Consider the following 24146-nt stretch of genomic DNA (forward strand, 5'->3'; position numbering starts at 1 on the left):
TTATAAAACAATTTTGTTCTTTTACGTAGAAAATATTTAATTTAAAAGGTTGGTCATGTAATTAAGAATGTTATCTCAAAATTTAAATATTAGAGTCAATGCCAATAAGAATTTATCATACTCAAAGAATTTATTAAATTTATAAAAATGCAATAAGATGATGTATTATATGTAATTTTAAAATTATCTAAGAAGATATTTATTCTCGGTTGAAGTGTAAACTAATTTGTAAATACCCTTAACATCAAACAAAACAAATGTAGAAAACACTTTACAGTACACATACAAACTAATTGTGTGTGTGTGTGTGTGGTATTTGTACCCAAACAAATAAAAATAATAGGTATATTTTTATATACACAATGATATCACTGCATCAAAGGCATAAATACAAATATAACAAGTCTCAACTTTCAATTAACAAAACAAATTAAAAGATGAGGGTATTTAATTGCATTCATCCTCACCCAATACTATTTACTGCAATAATATTTATTTTTCTTTATTTGAGTTTTTTTTATTTATGTTTTTTTAATTTTAATACATTATTCAATATTAGATTTATTGCGGATTAAACTTAATAATTTTTTTAAATTTATTTTTTATGAGGTTATCTTGGTCTCATGACTTAGATGACGAATTTGACAAGTTAACTCGAGTTATTTTTTCCTTTTCCTTATTATTATTTTTCTTAAATTCATATTTTAGTATTGAGTTAATTAAAAATTAGGTTTCGTGATCTATTTCGGTATTTTGGTTTGCTTTTTATAAGGTTATCCTCGTCTCATTACTTGGGTCATAAGTTTAACTGATTAACTCGAGTTGACTTTAGTAAATTTTTATGTCCTTTTTTAATAGAATCTTTTTTCAATTTTATCTTTCAACACTGAGTTGATTGAGAATTAAATTTCATAATTTATTTCAATTTTTTTTATTAGATTACCCTAGTTTCATGACCTAAGTTGCGGGTTTGGTACGTTAACCTAGGTTTAATCGATTTATTTTTTGTCATTTTTTAATTGATTTTTTTTTTCAATTTCATCTTATAATATTGAATTTATTACAAACTGAGCTTCATGATTTTTTTTTACTTACTTTAAATGTGTTTATTATATAAGGTTGTTAATTCTGTTATGTTTCGCTCGGAATGGCCGGAACATTTTGTACCAGTTCAAAACACGAAACAAAACGAAACAATTTTCACCTCACTTAAAATATTGGTTCATTTCGGATTTTCTAGCCAAATTATGACCGGAATGTTCTGGTTCCATTCCAAATATTTCATTTCGGGCTTAAAGCTTTGAAAAATTAAAAAATCATTAATTCAAACTTAACTTAGTTCCGTTTGATTAAACCACCCAGGTATAAAAGCTCTTCTTCTTTGAACTAAATACTAATCCCTAATTTCTCTATCTCTCAGTCTCAAGTTCCCAACCAAAACAATAACAATCGACATCTTGTCTCTCACAACCTCCCCCTTCAATCTTCCCTATTCTCTCTTACAAGTAACATTGTTGCAACGTCACCTTCCATACCTAACTCTTGTCTCTTATTTCTAAGGTGCTACCTCCCTTTCCATCCCCCGGTTGTTGTCTCTTCTCTTTAAGGTACAATCTCTTTTCTCTCTTTAAGTTCAAACTGAAAATGAAAAAAGTATAAACTCAGTTTTCTAGGATAGTAACCCAAACTAACAATTGAAGGCAAAATAAAATAAAATGTAAAACACCTATTTATTAAGACACAAGGATTAACCACCAAATACTTGTGTTGGGTTGTTGTGTGAATTGCAATTACAGGAATCACATGAAACTGAATGTACCAAACCATAATTAATTATAAGGAAGAACACATAATGTATATATATGCTTGCTGTTATGTTGTATTAATTTTTACAGAATTATTATATGTATGTGTGTAAAATATCTTTCTTTTTCATTAAGAGTTTTTAGAGAATCATAATATCCAACCATATATTCTAATTGCGAAAGAAAGATAGTTATTAGTCCATATTATCCCTTTATATAGTTTTCCAAAGTAGTAATCAATATATTGTTAAAAGTGTCATGATTTTGTTTGTGGGTCAAATGAAATTATCAAACAATAATGTTGAATTTTTTACAACAAATTATTATGAAACCTAATGATATTGCTAATGAACAAGCATGACATTAGGGATTTTAAATTTATAACAAATGATTATGAAACCAACTGATATTATGATTTTTTTCAAATTTATTTAAAATTTTTATGTATTTAGAGCTTCATTTTTTTTATATGCTTATTTAAAGTTTTAAATAGCATAAAAAATGGATGCAAATGTATTTATTAATATAAAATTCATGATCATAAAATGAAGGGCCAACCTTAAATTAGGAATGAATGTAAATACTTTAAAGCTTTAATGGATAAATTTTTTGGAAACTTTTAGGAATGAACTTACCCGCTAGATTCATCTTTAAGTTTCTTTATGTAATTAGCATGGTATCGTTTCCATCCATTTTAGTTCAAAAATTACACTGCATATTAATGTAATAGCTAGAATTAATTGTGTTTTATTTTTAAGCAAATTACATTGCTAAAAACTCATCAAGTGGTGCTACTTCCATAGCTTCAGCTCCTACAAGATCAAATGATCCAATATAGGCTCATAGACAAGTGGTTGTAGGTGCAAAGAACTCAAGTATGTGTTCATTGTAGAAAAATGATTACTGGTAGTGGTATTACGCATCTAAAGTATCATCTTGTTGGTATTAAAGGCCAAGTTAAAGCTTGTAAAAAGATCCCTCAAGGTGTGAAATGGCAAATGAAATAGTTGATACAGAACTTTACAATAGAGAAAAAGAAAAGAGACAGACTTAGAACTGATATTGAAAATTCTCAATCACTTTCCAATGATGAAGTCGAAGAGGGTAGTAGTGCAAATCCTACTTTAAGTGATATCGGTTCACAAGCAAATAAGAGATTATCAATGCAAGGCACAAGTGCAACTAAAAAAAAGACGACTTTATTCATTCCACGAACTACCCTGGGTTTACAACCTAGTATTAAAAGTGCAATGGCTTCTAAAGAGAATTAATATTATACAATGAAAGTCATGGCAAGATGGTGATATGATGTTAATGTACCATTTAATGGTGCTGAATCATACCATTTTCAACCAATGATAAATGTCATAGCATCAATGAGACTTGGTTTTAAAGGACCATCATATATTGATTTAAAAAGATCGTTTTTAAAAGGTATAGTTCATGATGCCTATGAATACCTCTTTGGAATCAAAGCTGATTGGAAACTTTATGAATTTCTATTTATAGTAGATAGGTGGTCAAATAGAAGGAATGTACCAATTATGAATTTTCTTGCTTATTCTCCAAGAGGTACCGTATTCTTTAAGTCCAATGACATTTTGGGTTTTTGAAAAGATAAAGAGATATTGCTTGAAATGTTTGATGAAGTTGTCAAAGAAGTGAGATAAGAAAATATTATCCAATTTGTTAGTGACAATGAGCTTGCATTTAAGGTTGCTGGGAAGGCTTTACAACAAAGCTATGACGCTTTTTTTTTGTCTTTTTGTGTTGCTTATTATATTGATTCGATGTTAGAATATATTTCTGATCCAAGATATTTTATGATGATTGATGAAACCATTACGAAGGCAAGAAACATAACTAAATTTATAAATAATCATGCATGAGTTTTAGCTTTGATGAGGAAAGACTTTACTAATGAAAATGATTTATGTCGTCTTGACATTACGAGGTTTGTTATGTATTTTTTAAGCATCCAATGTTTACTTAAGTTTAAGATATAACTTTGACAAATGTTTACTTGCACGGAACGAGTAGAATCAAGTCATGATAAAAGTAAAGTTAGAAAAGAAATAGTTGCCATAATTTTACAAGATAAAGACTTTTGGCCTTTCGATGTGAACATATAGTCAAAGTTAGTGAAAACCTTTGGTGAGAGTTCTTTGGTTAATAGATAGTGAAGAAAAATCAGCAATGAGTTATTTATATAAGGCAATGGATAAAAGAAAAGAAACCATCAAGACAAAGTTGAAAATAAAGTATCTCAATATGGACTATATATCTGGATAATTAATGCTAGATGAGATAAGTAACTTTATAGTCCATTACATGCAGCAAGTTGTTTTCTTAATCTTATAATCTATTTTAAGCCTTTTTTTTCAAAACAAAAGGAGGTTACTTGAGGTTTGCTTAGCACAATTACTACATTGGTCCTTGCTTGTGACTCGGGATGTAATTATTGGCCAACTTAAGGAGTATAAGAAAGCAATTGGTGATTTTGGCATGCCCTTAGCTATTTGTCAAAGAGAAAAGTTAAATCTAGGTAATAACTTTGTATTTTTTTAAATATAATATTGTTTAGTATCTATAATATCTAATTTACTAAACTTTTTTCTTATCTAGTTGCATGGTAGGAGCGATTTGGTAATGATACTTAAGAACTTTAAAAATTTGCAATTCGAGTTCTTAGTCAATGTTATAGTGCAATTAGGTGTGAAAGAAATTAGAGTATATTTAAATTCATCCATTCTAAAAGGCAAAATAAGCTAGAGCATAAGAAACTAAGTGATCTGGTATTTATTCGTTATAATTTAAGGATTCAATAAAGATAAAATATCAATATTATCATATTAATATAATATTGAAAATAATTATTACTATTTTCATTAACATTGATATTATTTTTAAAAATTAAATTTATCACTAATATATATGGTTTATATTCATATTGTTTTTTTTTTTTCATGTTTATACTTTGTAGGAATTTGAGTAAAATAAGGAATGCTTTAGATCCTATTAGTCTTGATAACTTTGACCTATTAAATGAGTGGATTTGTGAAGAATCTAACCTTCCTGGTGGAGATGATATAAGTTAAGAGACTATTGAAGCATCTTTATTTACTTTGATTTTAAAGGATGAAGAGACATGTTTTGATGACGAGAATGAGCTTCGTGGAAATGACCAACTATTGGAATGTCTAGTTGGTGACTTTCCTTACATACCACCATAAGATCAAGATCCTTATTTCTATGTTAACGATGGAGATAATGTTTAATTTATGTTTCTTTTGTGTTAAAATATTTTACTTTCACAATATTTTGATATTTTGTTTAAGTTAAATTACTTTAAATTAAAATTTTATTTAATCTTGACTATTTAAGAATGTTTTAAAATTTGAAATTATATTTGTTTGACATTGTATTTATATTGCATAATTTAAAGTTAATTTATCTTGAATTAGAATTATGATTGTTAAATTAATACACACACACACACACACAATACAATCCCAAAACAACATTTTAAAACGCTTCAAAACCGAAACATTCCGTTTTAATTGAAAAACAAAACACTTACCGGAACAAAATTGACAACCTTTCTATTATGATTTCATTATTTGGCATGCAGATTGACAAATTAATCCAAATTGATCCAAATCGATTCAATATATTTTCATCTCAATATTTATAAAAATCTTATATTAAATATTTATTTTAAGTTAAACTATATTTGTACTGGTCATCGAGTTGTTTTTGAACCCATTAAGTTAAACAAGTTACATTAGATCAATCCCCACCCAATTTAAATTTTTTCTACTAAAAAAATATTAATAATATCTAAATATTTTTTAAAATTAAAAAAAGGGATCAAACTCATGTTGTAGCTTGGACTGAAGACTTAATTAGTTACTAATTTTTCTATCGTGCTGCTTTCCAAATTTAGATTTGTAGTTTTAATCTAACACCAAAAATAGAAAACACCGTCATTAACATTTTATGAAATTATTATTTGTTTGCTGACTTTTCTATGCAGACATTATTATTAGTGAAAATTATTCTGATATTATGTAATTAGATATTTTTTTTCACTTTGCAATTATTTTTTTGAATATTACTAAAAAGACATGAAGTTTAAAAATACAAAAAATCACCAGTTTTATAAGAAAGCCTCATCTGGTCTATCTTCTTGGCACGACCCCTGAATGAAAGCATCGTAACAATAAATGTTGAGAGGCTGGTTGCTTCTTCTCAAATCCTGAATCCTGTTCCAAGCATCCTCAATTGAATCTAGAGAGACCATGGACATATACATCATAAGTAACATCTAACAGCTGGGTTTTTAGGTCGTGAAACGGTAAAGATAAGTCAGTGGATCGAGTGGCGGAGAGAGAGGGCAGAATGGACGTGAAGAGAGAGAGGGCAGTGCAGACCTGGTTTCTGTTCGAGGATGAAGGCGACAATGGTGATTGGTGAGTGTAGGGTCAGTTTTTTACGCTGGTTTGGTCATTAAAGATAGAGGAGGAAGATGAGATTGTAACAGCTGGGGTTTATAAGAAAAAATGAGTGGGTGGTGATTATTAATTTTCATATTTTCACATATATATATGTATATATATATATATATATATATATGTGTGTGTGTGTGTGGATATTATAATTATTTTATTGATTTTTAAAACTTGCTTTAATCCAGAATAAAAAATATAATATTTAAAAAATTAGTGGTAAGGTAAAACAAAAATTAAATCAGAGTAATTTTTTCATATTATTATAATTACAAAAGACCCCGAAGCTACACAGCATGCAATAATTTTTTTTAAAAAAAAGACAGAAAAAAATAATCCTGTCATCAGAGCTTAGAAAATCAGGAAGCACAGAATGCCACACCTGTCACCAATAAAGTCAATAACGATGATCAAAAAAATAAAACAACAGGCGCTTTGCTTTGGTTTGGCTTAGATCTAAAATAATAAAATTTTGACATTCGCTTATCACTCTTCCCTCTGTTTCTCACTATTTTAACGCAACAACAACGACGTTCATGACGCCTTCATCGTTCCACGATCTCTTTCTCTCTGTAAGTAAACAATTCCTTCAAACTTAATTCCTATCAATCTCTCTCTCTCTCTCTCTCTCTTCATGTTGTAAAAAGGTGAGCTGAGGCAGGTGGTTTAATTTAAACTTTTTTCTGGCTAATTAGTGGCAGATGCTATGATTTTTTTTTATAGTAACAAATGAAAAGCAAAGGTGAGGCTAATTTGAGCCTTGGTAGCTTGAATTTTGAATTTTTTTTTTCTCTTCATTTTTTTCTTGGAAACTATGTTATTAAAGTGTGGGGATTTAATCTTTCATATTTTGTGTATCTATTGAATACGAGGAGCGGGAATCATGGAAATCAAGTTTTTTTTTAAGAGTTATTTTAGGGATTTATTTTTATATATGTATTTTCGTTTAAATATCTGATTCTTTTTCTTTGTGATCCTCAGGTTATGTAGAGTGAAGATTGAGATTTTAGATCGATAACTCTTAAATGCAGCTTCGAATCTGCAGATTTTGAGTTGCATTTTAGGTTTAGAATTGAAGAATTAATCCTTGTTGTTGTTGCCTTTGTAAATTGGATTAACCATGGTGTTTTGGGAAGGTTATGTGAGTGATGAAGTAATGGGGATTTTTGCCCCTATTGTAATTTATTGGTTGTACGCGGGCTTTTACCAGCTATTGCCACCGTTGGATGAATATAGATTGCACACTAGAAAAGAGGAGGAAGAGAAGAATTTGGTTCCGCTGTCGAAGGTGATTAAGGGTGTGTTGCTTCAACAACTAGTCCAGGCTGTTGTTGCTCATGCACTCTTTTTGGTTAGTTACTGAACCTGTTCAAGTTGTTCCTGATTGCCTTTTATGTTTCTTTGTTGTGTGATTGTGATCCTTTTTGGTGTGAACGATTGGATGTTTCTCAATATTGGTTTCTTCCTATATATTATTAGTTCTTTGTTTCAGTTTGCTTCTTGGGGATAGATTTCCTGGAGTTAGTGTTTGTCTTATGTGGAATGGTAATGTCATAGTGATAGAGGCCTAGACAAGCTTTTTCCTTAATAGCTGAGCTCTTAGTGGTTTCTGGTATTTACAAGGCAGCTCTATGCAGGAAAATACTTCTTCATGGCCTTGTCTTGTGTAGTCACTGCTAGATATTCATCATCTCATATGGAGGCTGTGGATCTGATGTGCTTGTTGATTCTCATTGCTGGAGAATGCTCCTAATAATGTATTTACTTTAGATTTGAACATAGATAAGACCGGGGAATCATCATCAGCTATTAGATATGTTGGGGGAACACAAATGAAGTGGGTCTTCTGGATTAGGAAACTTCATCCTTCTTTTTATCAATTTTCTTTATCCTTAACGTTTTTTTGGTGGGCAGAGGGTTTGTTAACTTACTGCGATATGGAGGGAGTATGAGTTCATGATATGTTCAGCTTTTACAAGTTCTGATGAGTGTATTTTTTATTACATTTGTGCAGTTCTCTAGATAAACAACGAGTAAAATTCTTGTGATGTGTCGTGCAATTTGAGCCTTACACAGAAGATCTCATGCTACTTTTACATTGAGTGCTTGGGAATTCTTTCTTCCTTGAGAATTTTTTCCACTTGTGCTGTGATAGTAGTGGCTTTCAGGGCATGATTCTGATGGTTTGCAATAAAGAAGAGTGGCAGTGTTAACATTGTTTTTGTCTATGTGAATGAGGTGTTAAGTCAATAGGCAGAGAAAAAGATGAACAGTCCTTTTGGCTTATATATGTTGGTTTTACATAAGATTCCAAGTTCTTATACTATTGAAGTTGAACTGGCCTTTATTCTTTCAGCCAACATGTTCTGTTTTCTTCTTTCTCGTCTTTCATTTTAACAGTAGTATGGGAAATCACTGGTATTCTATGTTAGCAGGGTAAGCAGGAACTAACTTTCATGTCCTTAAAGTTCTTAGTCCAGCTCCGAAACCTTTTATTCTTTGTGACATTGTTGACGATATCAAGCATTTGTTTTCTTGTCTCTTTCAAGAACATATTCTGTTCTGATACATGTTTGTTCTGCTACTATTATGATATTCTGTTTCCTAGCTTCTCTTGTCCCACCTTCCATCCTCCTTAACACCTAGTTCAGGTAGGTCCATGTGGGCATGCATCTTAACTGCATGGTGCTAAATATTATGAACCAGAAGTTCCTTTTAGTTGTCTTGTATCATTTTGAGTCTGTTGCGATACTGTATGTTGTTTAAGTAAAGGGACTGGGAAGAAATTTATGGATAAAACTTTCAAATCTTGTTTTGGCTTTTTCTACCACCACATTTCTGTTTGGATGCCCTTTTGTGAAAACTCAGAAATTCTGTTTTGTTTTTCCAATCATGATAGATTCCTCCACTCACCTTAAGATTCGATGCTGCTATGGAATACAAATGAGTATTTTGGACACTAAAAATTGGAATTTCTTGCATTGGTATCGGTCTTTGATGGTTCTTAATATAGTTGCTGTTGCAGACATTATTATTTATTTATCCTGGCCCTTGTTTCGTGCAAAGATAAAGCGTCTTGGACCTGCAACCACAAGGTTGCAGGTTCAAGTCTTGAGAGTAGCCTCTTCATTCCTAAGTACTGAATGGTAGGATTATCTCCCAACCCTACCTCCCAGATCCCCACTTTGGGAGGAGAACACAGAGGGATTGAGAGATCAGTGACTCTAGGACTTAGATGGTAATTATTCAATTGCTTGGTGGTATCATTTGATTTGTAAGCTCTAGGACGTAGACCTATGTGTTTTTACTTTTTACCAACTGATAATTAACTTTCGTTTGCCTGTCTTGTTGCTGCAGTTGACTTCATCAGCTGATGAATCTGGAACCACAATCCAGCCCTCTATCCCTATCCAAATCATGCAAATCATTATTGGAATGATTGTCATGGACACATGGCAGTACTTTGCGCACCGTTACATGCATCAGAACAAATTCTTATACCGCCATATCCACTCCCAGCATCACAGGCTAGTTGTAACTTATGCAATTGGGGCCCTTTATAATCACCCTCTTGAGGGTCTCTTGCTTGACACAGTGGGTGGTGCCATTGCATTCCTCGTCTCAGGAATGACTGCACGGACATCAGTCATTTTCTTCTGCTTTGCTGTAGTTAAAACAGTTGATGATCATTGTGGACTCTGGTTGCCTGGCAATATCTTCCATATCTTTTTCCAGAACAACACTGCTTATCATGACATCCACCATCAACTCCCAGGCACAAAGTACAATTATTCCCAGCCATTCTTCTCCATATGGGATAAACTTCTAGGGACTTACATGCCATACACTCTTGTAAACCGACCTGAAGGTGGTTTGGAGGCAAGACTGGTTAAGGACTAGTTACAGTTTGACACTTACCCTGTATTATTTCAAGCTTTCACTTAACAAAGGAATATTTTTTGGCTGGGTTTTGCCCTTCGAGGAAAACACGAATTAGAATTGTTTGTTTGACCTTGTAAGCTAGAAGCAAGTCCATTGGGTGTTCCTTCTTTTCCTAGTCCTGTGATGGTATATTTGTATGTTTGATATTCTGGGTTATCCCTGTATGTAGCATATCTGTCTTTTATTGTTTTCCATTTTACATGTTCCAATGTTGAGATTGATGTACTTGTAATTTTTTTTATCCTTGAGGATGCAGGAAGTTGCCTACACTAATTTCAATTATACTCGCATGCTTCTATCTGTCAGCGTCATCTTCTTGTTGAAACTTTCTCAGTCATGTCTACCTGTCGAGACAAAATTCCATGCTTCTACTCTGCTGGGTGCTACACTATGGTCTGTCATTGTGCCCTGTTGGGTTTAGAGTTTGAAAGTAGTGAAAATAGCAAACTCGGGTGTTTGATAATTGGTTGATGTGATTTCTAAAATTGTATTTTTAGCCAAGGAAAGACTGTCGCATCATCGTAGCCGGATACTATCAATAGAAATGCATTTGTGGCAAAACTACATTAAGCAGGTTACACGTCCTATTTTGAGGAGAGCACGTAGAAATCCAAAAATCCGTGCTAATGGGAGGCTCCTCATGGAGCTGGGCAATACCACCTTGCAGTTGCGGTTCCTTCAGGTATGAAAAGGTGTTCTGTTCGTCTCTTATCAGTTTGCCACCATGCCTATCAATTAAAAATCCTAACAGTTGTCTTCGATGACATTTGCAACTCTTTAACGGTAGGTTGGTATGATAACAAGAATGATGTGAATTAGAAGGGATGTCTGTAGTATTTCCTATGAGTGTGCTGTTTTCCGTGAGCAGCCGAAAGTGGGGAGGTCTTAAATAGGGAAGGAAGCCATAGTTCATGGGGATGCTTCTGAAAATTTCTTTGGCTACTGGGGCTATGGCCTCGAATGCTTTACTGCTCGGGTTAAGTCATGTATTTCATATGACTTGTCAAGAAGCATACACTCTGTGACACGTTGAAGAGAATGCGTTGTCTATTACACATATTTTCTTTCTTTCTAGTAAGTTCTGGTGATTATTTCCTCCTGCCAGTTCTTTTAATGAACAACAACTCATGTTCTTGCCTATTAATCTTTTATGTGCAACGCGAGACTTGAGCAGCAGATCACATATTAATTTTGTTCTGTGTGCGTGGGAATTCTTCTTCTTTCTTGAGAATTGTGGCTTCCAAAGCATTAGATGCTTGGAAGAAGAATAGTGGTGTTAACGTTCTTTTGTGTGAATGGATGTTAAGCCAATAGGCAGGGAAAAAGATGAAAATCCTTTTGGTTTCTAGATGTCGATTCAACATGCAAGATTTTAAGTGTTCATAATTGATTGAAGCTGAACGGACCTTTATTATTTCCACAAACGTGTTCTTTTCTTTTTTTCTCGTCTCTCTGGCATTTAAAAACATTATGGGTTTCTTTCTATTTTATTCTCCCGAGTAAGCAGGAAGTGATTTTCATGTCCTTAAACACTTGTTTTCTTGATCCTTGGAGAACATATTCTATTCTGACACGTGTATTGTTGCTGCAGCTGACTTCAACAGCGAATGAATCAGAATCCAGCCCTCTATTTCTATCCAAATCATGCAAATTATAATTGGAACGTTTTTCATGGACAAATGGCAGTACTTTGCGCACCGCTACATGCATCAGAACAAATTCTTATACCGCCATGCCCACTCCCAGCATCACAGGCTAGTCGTACCTTATGCCATTGGGGCCCTTTATAATCATCCTCTCGAGGGTCGCTTGCTCGACACACTGGGTGGTGCCATTTCGTTCCTCATCCCAGGAATGACTGCACGAACATCTGTCCTTCTCTTCTGCTAGTTAAAACAGCTGATGATCATTGTGGGCTCTGGCTGCCTGGCAATATATTCCGTATCTTTTTCCAGAACAACACTGCTTATCATGACATCCACCAACTCCCAGACACAAAGTACAATTATTATCAGCCATTCTTCTCCATATGGGATAAACTTCTACGGACTCATATGCCTTACACTATTGTGAAGCGCCATGAAGGCGGTTTGGAGGCAAGAGTGGTTAAGGGCTAGTTACAATTTGACACTTGGCCTGTATTATTTCAAGCTTTCACTTTACGAAGGAATATTCTCTGGCTTGGGTTGTGCCATTCCTGGGAAAATGAATAGAATTTTTATTTGACGTTGTAAGCTAGAAGCATGTCCATTGCGTGTGCCTTTTCTAGTTCTGTGACAGTATATTTGTCCAGCTGGTAATGGTGCTTTGTACCAAGCTACCCAAAAAAACTGTTCCAATTTGTTGAGGTTGATGTACCTGAGTGAAAAGTAATAATATTGACAGAAGTTGTGTGGGGTGACCAGTTGACTTGCTTTCTAAAACGCTGTTTTTTCACCAAAGAAAAGAGGATTTCACCATAAATTGCTTTTTATTTGGTTGAAAGCAATTCAAAAGCTAAAGATTTTCCTTCGTCGATCAATTAATAATTCTAACAGTAGTGTTTCATAATCCTTGCAGCATCATAATGGTCCGCTGGTGTGCTAACAGCAATTATGCGGATTAGTAGAAGGTCTAATCAATGCAATGAGCATGCTGGAACAGAGAACCAGAGCTAAAAACAAAGGAAACTCAGATGGGCTGTGATTTTTTGCTTTCTATTATTGTTTTTGAGTAATGATTGTACAGAAATTGAAATTAACTAATGTCTAATGCTACCAATAATCTCTGCAAGAACAGAAACCTTCTTTAAATCTGTGAAACCGCACTCTATCCCTCACAATGATTTCTCGATCATATATCTTTGATATAAGCTTGATCACAAAATGACAATCCCCGCATATCCTAAGGTTCTTAATCACTTGTATTGGTGTTCCCTCACTTGTACTAATCAAACCAAAAGCCACAGCTAACTTCTCACTATGATGACCCAAAACATTTTCCTTGTCCTCCTCCCCTATATCATGCAGCACAAAGCTTGTTTCAGCCACATACCCATATTCCTTGACCCTGAACCTAATCTCATCCAACTTTGCATAAATCTCCCTCCAACTTTCATGACTCTTATCAGCATTGTAGAACTTGTGTATTACACCATTACCTTCAATGTAGCTGAGTCCAGGTACCTTCTTCACATCTCTGTTCTTCATTGCCTCCCTTACCCTCCCCACATCAGCCCACCTCTCACGTGCTGCATAAACATTAGATAACAAAACAAAATCACCACAATGATTAGATCCCATCTCCACAAGCTTCCGAGAAACGGTTTCGGCTATTTCTACATTCCTATGAGTCCTGGAAGCACCAAGCAAAGTTTGCCAGAGCACTATATCGGGCACCATCGGCATAGAATTGACAATATCATAGGCCTCATGAAGCCGCCCAGCTCGGCCTAACAAATCAACTACGCTCCCATAATGTTTGACATTAGGTTTCACTCCACAATTCTCCATTGAATTAAACAGCCTAAACCCTTCTTCAACTAATCCGCCATGGTTACAAGCGCATAGTACCGCAAGATACGACACATCATCTGGGCTCACCCCGGATTGGTCCATTTTCTCAAAAAGCTCAAGAGCTTTACACCCTTCACCATGCATTGCAAATGCCATGATCATTGTATTCCATGTAACAATATCCTTCCTGCAACTCATACTCTCGAAAACCAAATAAGCTTTGTCAACAAACCCACATTTAGCATACATGTCAATAACCGCATTACAAACCTGTGCATTCATATCGAACCGTTCAACTTTAATATATCCATGAATTTTCTCACCTTCTTTAAAATCACCCAATTGTGCACACGCAGAGAGAGCGCCAAGAACTGAGATTTCATTAGGTTTAAACCCATCAATCTCCATTCTCTTGAACAAACTCAAAGCCTCAGTAGGCTTACTCCCTTGAGCAAACCCAGAAATCAATGCATTCCATGATGCAATATCTCGCTTAACCATTTCATCAAACACCTTCTCTGCACTATCGATATCACCCACTTTCGCATAAACATCTAACAGAGTTGTACCCAACAAAGCATCAGCTATAAACCCTTTGCGCACAATATGGGTATGAATTTGAATCGACTCTAAACGAGCTAAAACACGAGCGCATGCTTTTAAAACAAAAGAGCAAGTTAAGGCGTCTACTTTGCGGGATTTAGAGATCATAGATTTGTACCATGCGAAAGCATTAGTTGGGTTTGGGCTTTGAATGAAGCCACGGATGATGGCGTTCCAGTCGTTGGTGGAAGGAGTGCGGATTTGGGAAAAGGTTAAAATAGCAAAGGAGAGGTTGCCAAGAGAGAGAGCGTAGAGTTCGAGAAGTTTGGAGCGGGCAGGGGAGATGGGAAGCTGGAATTGACCTGTGGTGAAGAGGTGTGCATGGAGTTGTTTTGTGTGGGGGAGAGAGAGAGTGGTGCACTTTGACAGAAAGGAGTCTAGCGAGCTAGCCATTCCATCATCCACAACAACTGAAAGGAGGAATTTGACTGTCTTTTGAAACAAAGACTGCCCATAGCCGAGAGCTTTTTCACCAAGCCATGAATGCAACTTCTACGTTTATACTTTTTTCTTTTTTAATTGTTTGCTTACATTTTACAGCTGTGGATTTAAAAAGTTTTTGGCAAATATTTTCAAACTTTTTATTAAAATTTGAATTTGTTTTTTTAATTAATTGTTTTAGTATTTTTTATATTATTTTAATGTGTTAAATTTTAAAAAATAAAAAAATAAATATTATTTTAATATATTTCTAATTAAAAAATAATTTAAAAAATAACAATTTTCACTCTCAAATATAGTTGTTGATATGAATAAATTATGTTAAGAAAAAACTCTTTTACGAAGGCAAGCGATTCATTTTTTTGTATGCTTGCCAACTATTCATTATCGCATTGGAGCATTTTTTCAATTATTTTTATTTGATTCTGTAACAATTAAAATAGTTTTTTTTTTGTAAAAAATGTAATGATTTAAATTCTAGTGTGTGTGTGTGTAGGCAAAAATATCTTTTTTTTATTTATGTATTTTTTTAAATAAAAGAGGTTTTTTATTAGCAACATTGTTTTAAAATAAAAATAAAAATAAATATTCATAACAACTTTTAATAATTTAAATTAAATAGAAAACATATATCTTTTTAATCAAAACTCTCTTTTTTTCATGAATTTCTTTTTATTTTGACAAAAATATTTTTTATATTACAAACATTGTTTTTTTTATTAATAAAAGCATACCATGATAAGGTAAGTTTCAATTAAAGAGAAAAAATAATCCAATAATGATAAAAAATAATAAAATAAATATTTTGTTTTTATCAAATATTTACGAGTATATTTTTTTAAGAAAATCTTCATATTCATTCACAAAATAATTATTAATATTATCATAAGTCCTCCAATGTTATTTGAAAACTATAGCACTGTTGCATAATTTTTTAAATACCATTTTAATAATTTTATTTTAAAAAAGCTATTGAAAGAAAAATTGAAGAGCCATTTAAAAAAGCCGAGTGATCTTGGACTTGAAAAGATGGCCCACTCGTTTTGCCTCAAAGAAAAAAGTTTATGAGCATTTTCTGGGTCTCCATAACCTAAATTTAATATGTTTTCATGTAAAAAACTAAAACAAATTATAGAAATCTCAATAGTACTATTTATAATCCAAAAATACCCTCTATTCGGTCTAAAACTTCAAAATCAAACAAATAATTTTTATTATTTTGATTTTTTTTCAGCATGGTTAGATATCAAAACCATCTATATCGCATTTTTTTTTAAAAAAATAAATTTATTAATACTAAAATCTATCTTTTTTTATAATCAGAATGTATCGTATCCAAAGTTTTTTATTTTCTTATTTTTTATAATAAATTTCTCATTATTCTCTTAACTTAAATTGAAGAAAATAAAATTTAAAACTAAGATATAAACATGTAAAACTACATGATCATTATGAAAAATATGATAAATAAAGAGATCAAAATGAATTGTCACCAAGATAACAGGGACCAAAATGGATTCTCACATAAAAATACAGGTATCATTATGGAAAATGTGAAAAATTAATAGACCAAAATGAACCATGACTAAAGTCATTGGGACCAAGTCTAGAAAATTTATTGAAAATAAAGGATGTAAATGAACTTTCAATGAAACTGTATGAAAAATATAAAACTTTGAGGGGGGAATGGATTTTAGTAGTAAATGAATAGTGAAAATATAGTAAATTAGTAATTATAAATTTTAAACAACAATTCACATTTTTAGAAGCATTTTTCATTATATAGTATTTTATTTCATAAAGTGTGGAATAATAATTAACTCTCCACATTAAAATAAAACTACCAAAACTCCCTAATTTAATAACTCACTCTAGGTACAGAGTTTTTTTTAGACATTTTGGTTTTATTTACTAATAGATAATTTTTTTTATTTTCTAATGAAAAATTAAAAAACAAGTTCATTTTTCGACAATAAAATGATTTTTCTCCATAAAAAAAATAAAAAATACACTAAGATTTTATGTAGACAAAAAAACAAATAAAAAAACAAGAAAATAGAAAAAACATATTATTTAGTTGAAATAGGATTATCCTACAAAAACCCTAAGTAATACTTTTAACTGTAATAATTGGTTCTCTAAAAAAAAAACTTTGATTGTTAAAGCAAGTTAACAAAAAATATTAAATATTTTATATGTGATTTAAAGCTAAAACAATAATAATAAATGTGATAAAATCATGTTCAAAATATATTTAAAATAATAAAAATAAAAGAAAGAATTTGAATATTATTATTATTATTATATCAAATACATAATAATTAAAAAAAGTTATTAAAAAAATTATAATAGTTTTTAAAAACCGTATTAAAATTAAAGAGTAAATGAATATATTAAGTTTTTTTATGAGGGAAAAAAAAAATCAAAGTACAGCCAGGCCAGCACAAAGAAAATTAAATGTCTTTTCTGACATTTTAATTTTCAAGAATTTCCTTTTAAAATCAAATTAGGTTCGATTATACGTGATAAACTCATATTTAAATTGAATATCTTAAGCATCTAAGAAGAAAAGGAAAGAAAAGAAAAAAAATCCTACACTATAAGGAATTATACTGTTTTTAATTTTTTATATTAAAACAGTAAAATTAAAAAAAATTAATTTAAATTTTATTCATTTTAAAAACATAGAAGCTATAACAATTTCAAACGTGCCAGAAGACGTCCTCGTAGAATAATCTGGAGGGTCGACCCGGACTGACAACAAACTAGGCCGATTCCAAAAATACCCTCGGGAGGTCCCTGAAACAAAAAAAAGAAGCATCTAGACGAGTTAGGGTTTTACGCATCCTTCGACTGCTCTATAAAGAGTAAGATATATACATAACGTCACAGGAAAATCAGAAATATCTGAATCTGATTTCTTAAAACCCCCCGCAAAGAAGAAGAAGGTCTCTCCGTTTACTCCATTCTCCTCTCTCTCTGTCACTGCACTAATCTCTCACTCGCGATAATGAGGTACTGTTTTTATTCACTCTCTCTCCTTTTTATTTTTCTTTATTTTAATTCGATAGCTTCTCTTCAAAACTTCAACTAGTTAGATACCCTAAACTTGTTGGGACGCCCATTTCTCTAAACTAAGGGTCGGGGACCTATTGATATTGGTATTTCTTGTCCTTGATTAGTGGATCTGGTGGTCCTTTGGACTAGTTTTCTCTCACGGGTGGATCTAGGCTGTGGTTACCTAAGTAGCTGAAGCTTGTGATTTTGTGTGACTCCAGCAGCTCTTGCCGGAGACGGTGGTCCTTTTGCCTCGTTTTAGCTTCTTTTTTTCATTGGAATCCTTTACCCGATAAATAAATAAGGAAATAAATTTTTCTGAGTGAAATTCGTTCTGTTTGGTTGATGAGTGAGAAATTGGAGAGAAAAAAAGATGGTGTTTCAATAGTTAAATGCCAAATTAGTTTCTGAACTATAAAGATTTAATTAGAGCCGAATTTAATTTCTTTTCTCGATTTTTTTTGCATTAGTTTTTGAGTATTAAACAGTACCTGGAATATAGTGTAGGCGATTAGTGTGCAATAGTTGTCGTCGGTCTAATATTTTGTTGGAGGATGGTCAGGCGGTAAACAACTTGAGTGCTTAAATTGTGGCAATTGTATAGAAATGGAAGTTGGAGGAGGAGAAAGTTCCCCTGTGATTGTTTTATGGAATCAATGTGCTGCTTCTCCTATATCATAGGAGCCAACCCTTCTGACCTATGGTTTGTCTGGTTGTTTCCATCTCCATGTTTTTGTCCCAGCTAACATAAAATTATATGCAAGTCAAATTTGATAATATCCTTACTCATGGTCTAAGGAAGGTCAATCTGGAAACAAATGCTGAAAAAGAAAATTAAATCTGTCTCTTGAATGATTAAATCCTGTTGGGAAAATGATTAAATCCTGTTGGCAAAATAAGTAAATCCTGTTGGGAAAATAAGATTATTATTTATAATTTGAGGAGTTATATGTAGAATGGAGCGCGGTGGTACTGATCTGGGTGCTCTAACCAATGGCCAAAGCTCAATAGATTTTGTTACACTTGATTGCCTGCAAAAATGTATTGCTTTTGTTTGATGTCATTTTGTATTGTGAGTATGCAGACATAAATCTAATGAAATGCTGCTGGCTAGTTTGTTATGTGCGGTATTTGTGGTAAAATTTGTATGTTAAGTTCATGGTTTCTTATGTTTATTGCTTCTGCTTTGTACATTCAACTTTTCAGCCGACATCCTTCAGTGAAATGGGCCCAGAGGTCAGACAAGTTGTTCATCATTGTGCAGCTGCCCGATGCACAGGATGTGAAGTTTAAACTAGAGCCTGAAGGGAAATTTTTCTTCTCTGCTACCAGTGGGGCGGATAAGACACCCTATGAAATTGAACTTGACCTATTAGACAAGGTCAACGTGGAGGTAAGTACCCTTTCTGCTTCATCCCTGCACCTTTATTTTGAACTTATGGTTTATTAAGCTTGTTGTGATAATACTCGCAGGAGAGTAAGGCCGGTATTGGTTCAAGAAATATCCAATACATTGTGAAGAAGGCTGAGAATAAATGGTGGAGCAGATTGATAAAACAGACTGGAAAACCTCCAGTGTTCTTGACTGTTGATTGGGATAAATGGATTGATGAAGATGAGGAGTTCACGAGCAAGGGTTAGTCTTTACCCTGCTAGACTTCCATTCTCATTACGATTATATTTTGTAATGCTTTATCCACAGATTGGTTTTACTTATTTTGCTTTGTTTTTTTTGGCTAGGAGGAGCAGCACCACCTGATATGGGTGATATGGGTTTTGATTTTCCTGTAAGTAGTAATGTTCTAATTGCATAAAATGTCTGCGCTGCACTTCTCTAGTTATTTATGATTAATGTTGTCTGGTCGGAACCTTTCTATTTCAGGATATGGGTCTTGGAGGTGGAGGCTTCGATGGGGCTGTTCCTGAGATGGATGATGGTAGGTCTCTTGTAATATATATATATATATATATATATATATATATAAGCAATGTGATTTTCCCAATCTCAATTTCTCACTCGAGACTACAAAGCAATTATTCCTGTTTATTCTGATAGTCCAATAATGAATTGTCTCTTCCTTGTAGATGATGAAAATGACACCGAAGATGAGAATGTGGAAGAAGCATCATCAGCAGAGAAGGAAGAGGTACCACCAACTGCTAGTGGCGAAGCAGACACGAAGAAAACTTGAAGTTTGAATGTTGTGTTTTAAAGCTCCGAGTTTGCCATTTTACCTAAATCTGTTGAGTGTTTGACTTGAAAAGTATCACAGGTGCATTAGTTCTACATCATGATAGTTTGTGAGAGAGATCAACTATTGGTTATAATGTGGTCTTACCATTTAACTTTTAGTGGCATGCATCTGTTTTTTTTATATACAATGGTACATGATGATGATCTATACATGCCTAGATGAGTTCCATCCTGTTTAACGTTGAGGGTAATGTTTGAGATGAATTACTTGAGCTGGTTGACCAGTTCTTGTTAGGGAATTGCAGGGTGCAGCCTCCTCACTTCTCAGACATAAAATTTCCAGTTCCAGTTTTGGCCATGTGGCTCCACCGTGCGCCATGCAATGCTTGTTAAAGCAATTTTTAATGCCAAGTATTGAATGGTGACCAAAATTAAAGAATTTGAAGTCGAGTCTCGATTATCTAAAGCGTCATTACAGTGTTAGGATGGTTAACGTTACACCTCGTATTTTTGGTTGTTGCTGCCGGAGGATGGAATATTCTTGTTCTTATTAGAGCATCTTCAACCCATGTAGGAGAGCCAAAAATAAAAAAGTAATATTTGAGTTTATTTTATTATTATTTGCTTGTTTTTCATGTTGTAAAGGAAAGCTAAACAAAATGCTATTTTAGCATTTTTCTTACAAAAAAAATAAAATATTTCTATACATTTAAAATGTCAAAACACGAACACTGGGATAGTGTTTTCTTTTTTAATAGGTTTTTTTTTTCTCTTTTGATTTTTTTTTAAATTTCTGATTTTTTATTTGTTTTTAATATTCAAATTGATTGAAGTTTTTTTTATTTAATTGAATTGTTTTTTATTTTATTTTTTAATATTAAATTGATTAAGAATTACTTGTTTTTAGCCCTTTTAAGTCAATTAAATCATATTAAATTATTAAAATAATTATGTATTAAATATATTAAAATACAACTGACTATTTTCAAAAGGCTTTTTACCATTGGAGTGTATATATTAAAAAAAACTATATTTATATTATTTAAAAAATTACGTTATCAATTTAGCTTTTTTAAATAGCTCAAAAATGAGTTGGGTGCTAACCTTTCCATTCCCCCTCCACCCTCCCTTTTCTTGATTTTTTATCTTATCCTTCCTGAGAGGCAAAACCAAATCCGAGAAATAGAAAACTATCTTTTCTTAACCTTTTTTTCTAGTGAAAAATTAGAAAGAAAACGAATTCTTTCATAAAAATAATAAAAAAATATATTAAGATTATAATTATCTTTATAAAAAATAAAACTATAATTTATAAAAATAATATTTATTTTATATTGTTTAAATTAGAATTAAATTTTTTCATGAAAAAGTTACATTGATAACTAAAAACATTATATTGAATTTATTGACATTAATTAAATATAAAACATAAAAAAATAATTTTAATTTTTTACATTGTTAAAAAATATTTGAATATAAAGAATTTTTTATGTTCTTACTTCATATGAAAAATAGGGGAAACCTGCAAGGAAAAATGGTGAAAAACCTTTAAAATTTATTTTAAATTCTATATAAATTTGAAAAATTAATAGACTATTTTTTTTATGGAAAAATTTTATATTTGAAATTTTTTCTAGTTTTTTCTTTTAACTCTATTTTTTAAAAAAAAAATTAGAGCATTACTTTTTTTAAGCCATGCTTTTATGTTTTTGTTGATATTAATTTTTTTTTCAAAATTAAGAGCATAATTTTTTTTGCATAAAAAAAATATTTAAGAGTTGTAAATGCGTTAAAAAAGAAAAAAAATAAATCTACAGCTCAGGTCATAGACCTGATAAAATCAAATAATTTGGTTTTATTTTAATTAGGCTATAAGAAAAATAGATAATGACAACAAATGAACCAAACTAAAAAAATAATCATGATAACCTGTGAAGAAAATATATATATATTTTAAAAAACGATGTAACTTAATTCTCAACTCATCAAATACAAAAGGATGAAATTAAGTAAAAAGAGTACCTAAAAAATAGAATTATGTTAACCCGAATTAGTACAATAAACCTGTAATCGCGGTAATCAGGGTCGAGTCAATTTAGGTTATCTCACCAAACTTGCAGCCCAGATAATGAGATCAGGATAACTGAATAAAAAAGAAAACAATAAAAATCATAAAACTTATTTAAAAAAAATCAATGTCAACCCAAGTTAACTTTTCAAACTTGTGACTATGATCATTAAATCGGAAGCACCCTATCTGAAAAAATCATAAAATTCAATTCTTAATTAATTAAATATTGAATGATGAAATTAAAAAAGATTCTTAATTATATAAAAGGATTCAAAACAAGAACTAGAAATTAAAAGAATGAGGATCAAAATTGAAATACCAAATTAACTTTATTTTTTATTGAATGGTAAAATTGAAAAGAAAAATAAACTAACAAAAGGATAAAAAAATCAAAAGAATAAGGATCAAAATTGAAGTACTAAATTAACTTTATTTTTTATTGAAAGGTAAAATTGAAAAGAAAAATAAATTAACAAAAGGATAAAAAAATCAAAAGAATGGGGATCAAAATTGAAATAAGAATTTTTTTTTATTTAAGAGTGAAATTGAAAAGAAAATTAAATTCAATAAAAGAAAAAAAATCAAAAGAACAAGGATCAAATTGAAAAAAAATAATATATGACAAATTGTAATTGAATGATGAAATTAAAAACAAATAAAATTTCTACAAAATAGTCAAGACAAAATTTGAAGTTAAAAGAATAAAGATTGAAGTTGGAATACCAATAACAGAAAAAGCGAAGCTATAATTTTTTATGGGGAGAGAAAAGTAGAAATAAAGATTCATCGGCAACAAACTACCCCACCACCATTAATCTGCACCGCACCACTAGAAAAAAAAGACATGGAGGTGTTTCTAATGACATACAGAAGGGTATTTTTGGTTGCTGAGAGGCACCGCATATGCTACCCGAAGTGCGTCAACGCTTTCCACGCGGTAGCGGATGCATCACATGTGCATTAACTTTTTCTCATTTACGTTATATTTAATCTATTCAAAAAGATCACATTGCCTTTTATAAAACAAAAAATAACAAAAACAATTATGATGAAAAGATCGAAAAGCCCCTAGATATATGGTTTAATTTTTCCAGTTTCAAGGGTGAAATTGTTATTTTAATATGTTTAAAAACATGAAAAGATTTCAATACCCTTGTTTGGTAGTATAAAAAACTTTGATATAGATGGTAATTAGGTAATTTTATAATACTTAAAATTGAAAAAAACACATATCCCTGGTTAAAGCTTTAATGACTAATTGACCGTGTGAAAAGATCAAATTACCTTCAACACCAAAAGATATTATTTTTTCTTAGAAGAGTAAAGAGACATTATATTGTTCTAGTAAATAATGCAAATGAGTTTGGGTGAACAATGTTTTTCAAATGAAGTTTAGCTTTTATTAATAAAGTGGTTTTTTATACAATGAATTCAAAACTGTCCTTTTCAAACTTCTTATTAGGTTGTTCATTTTGTTATGACTTTGGGTCAGCTTGTTCTTAGAATGGTAATTCGTTAGGGTTTGTCTCTTTTATTATCATTATTTTTCGTGTTGATCTCAAAACCATATTCTAAAAAACATAAACACCTCAAATTAACAAAGATATTCACATTATAAATAAGTGGATACATTAATAACATATTAGAAAATGTAATATAAACAAATTCATATTATAGGAAATTGAACAAAAAAGTCTAGCATAGTTTGAAAAAAAGACTCCAGCAACAACAATATCCAAAAAATCAAACAACAACAAAAGCTAAAAAAATTGTACTAGGTTAGTGCTATAAAGAAACACTATTTAATTAATAACAAATTAGAGTTTGACTAGTAAAAGAGTTAACAATGCAAGATTAAAAGGGAATTAACAAGGCAAAGTAAGTTAATTATCCAAAACAATAATATTCTAGCATTTCACCAGCATCACCAATACCACAAACAATTGATATAGATTTTCAAACTTTCATCAAGTTCTACAAAATCATAAATAAAACATATATAAAGAAATGATGATATAAAATAACTAATTT

General features: G+C 31.5%; 3 protein-coding genes, 1 long non-coding RNA gene and 1 pseudogene across 5 annotated transcripts; 3 read left to right on the forward strand and 2 right to left on the reverse strand.

The window, feature by feature from the left end:
- Nucleotides 1–2982: 2982 nt before the first annotated feature.
- Nucleotides 2983–6408, reverse strand: LOC133694521 (uncharacterized). Its single transcript, XR_009842297.1, has 2 exons — nt 6239–6408; nt 2983–6095 (listed from the first exon to the last, which is right to left on the reverse strand). It is a non-coding gene; the product is annotated as an uncharacterized LOC133694521 (long non-coding RNA).
- Nucleotides 6409–6630: 222 nt separating this feature from the next.
- LOC133694519 (very-long-chain aldehyde decarbonylase GL1-9-like) lies at nt 6631–10449 on the forward strand. Of its 2 annotated transcripts, none has more exons than XM_062116060.1 (3): nt 6631–6960; nt 7295–7664; nt 9671–10449. In XM_062116060.1, the coding sequence occupies exons 2-3, from the start codon at nt 7434–7436 to the stop codon at nt 10211–10213; spliced, it is 774 nt and encodes a 257-aa protein (XP_061972044.1). In that variant the 5' UTR covers nt 6631–6960; nt 7295–7433; the 3' UTR covers nt 10214–10449. The 2 variants fall into 2 exon arrangements, with proteins under 2 accessions (XP_061972044.1, XP_061972043.1); XM_062116059.1 differs by having other exon boundaries at nt 6631–6885.
- A 148-nt stretch (nt 10450–10597) lies between these two features.
- LOC133694520 (very-long-chain aldehyde decarbonylase GL1-9-like) lies at nt 10598–12659 on the forward strand (annotated as a pseudogene).
- Nucleotides 12660–12909: 250 nt separating this feature from the next.
- Nucleotides 12910–14838, reverse strand: LOC133694144 (pentatricopeptide repeat-containing protein At1g34160). Its single transcript, XM_062115598.1, has one exon. It carries the CDS (start codon nt 14743–14745, stop codon nt 13009–13011), a length of 1737 nt encoding a protein of 578 aa, XP_061971582.1. The 5' UTR covers nt 14746–14838; the 3' UTR covers nt 12910–13008.
- Nucleotides 14839–17627: 2789 nt separating this feature from the next.
- LOC133693186 (co-chaperone protein p23-1-like) lies at nt 17628–20283 on the forward strand. The gene is made up of 6 exons (XM_062114346.1): nt 17628–17808; nt 19057–19243; nt 19324–19486; nt 19591–19637; nt 19733–19787; nt 19936–20283. Exons 1-6 carry the CDS (start codon nt 17804–17806, stop codon nt 20040–20042), a joined length of 564 nt encoding a protein of 187 aa, XP_061970330.1. The 5' UTR covers nt 17628–17803; the 3' UTR covers nt 20043–20283.
- The last annotated feature ends 3863 nt before the right edge of the window (nt 20284–24146 follow it).

Source organism: Populus nigra, chromosome 5 (assembly GCF_951802175.1).
Source record: "Populus nigra chromosome 5, ddPopNigr1.1, whole genome shotgun sequence".
NCBI classification, from domain to species: Eukaryota; Viridiplantae; Streptophyta; class Magnoliopsida; order Malpighiales; family Salicaceae; genus Populus; species Populus nigra.

Coding starts and splice junctions, on each gene's coding strand:
- LOC133694519 (XM_062116060.1), top strand. CDS start 7,434: ATGGTGTTTTGGGAAGGTTATGTGAGTGATGAAGTAATGGGGATTTTT. Junction 7,665..9,670: donor TTGCTCATGCACTCTTTTTG/GTTAGTTACTGA, acceptor TTGTTGCTGCAG/TTGACTTCATCAGCTGATGA.
- LOC133694144 (XM_062115598.1), bottom strand. CDS start 14,745: ATGGCTAGCTCGCTAGACTCCTTTCTGTCAAAGTGCACCACTCTCTCT.
- LOC133693186 (XM_062114346.1), top strand. Junction 19,638..19,732: donor ATATGGGTTTTGATTTTCCT/GTAAGTAGTAAT, acceptor TTTCTATTTCAG/GATATGGGTCTTGGAGGTGG. Junction 19,788..19,935: donor TGTTCCTGAGATGGATGATG/GTAGGTCTCTTG, acceptor TCTTCCTTGTAG/ATGATGAAAATGACACCGAA.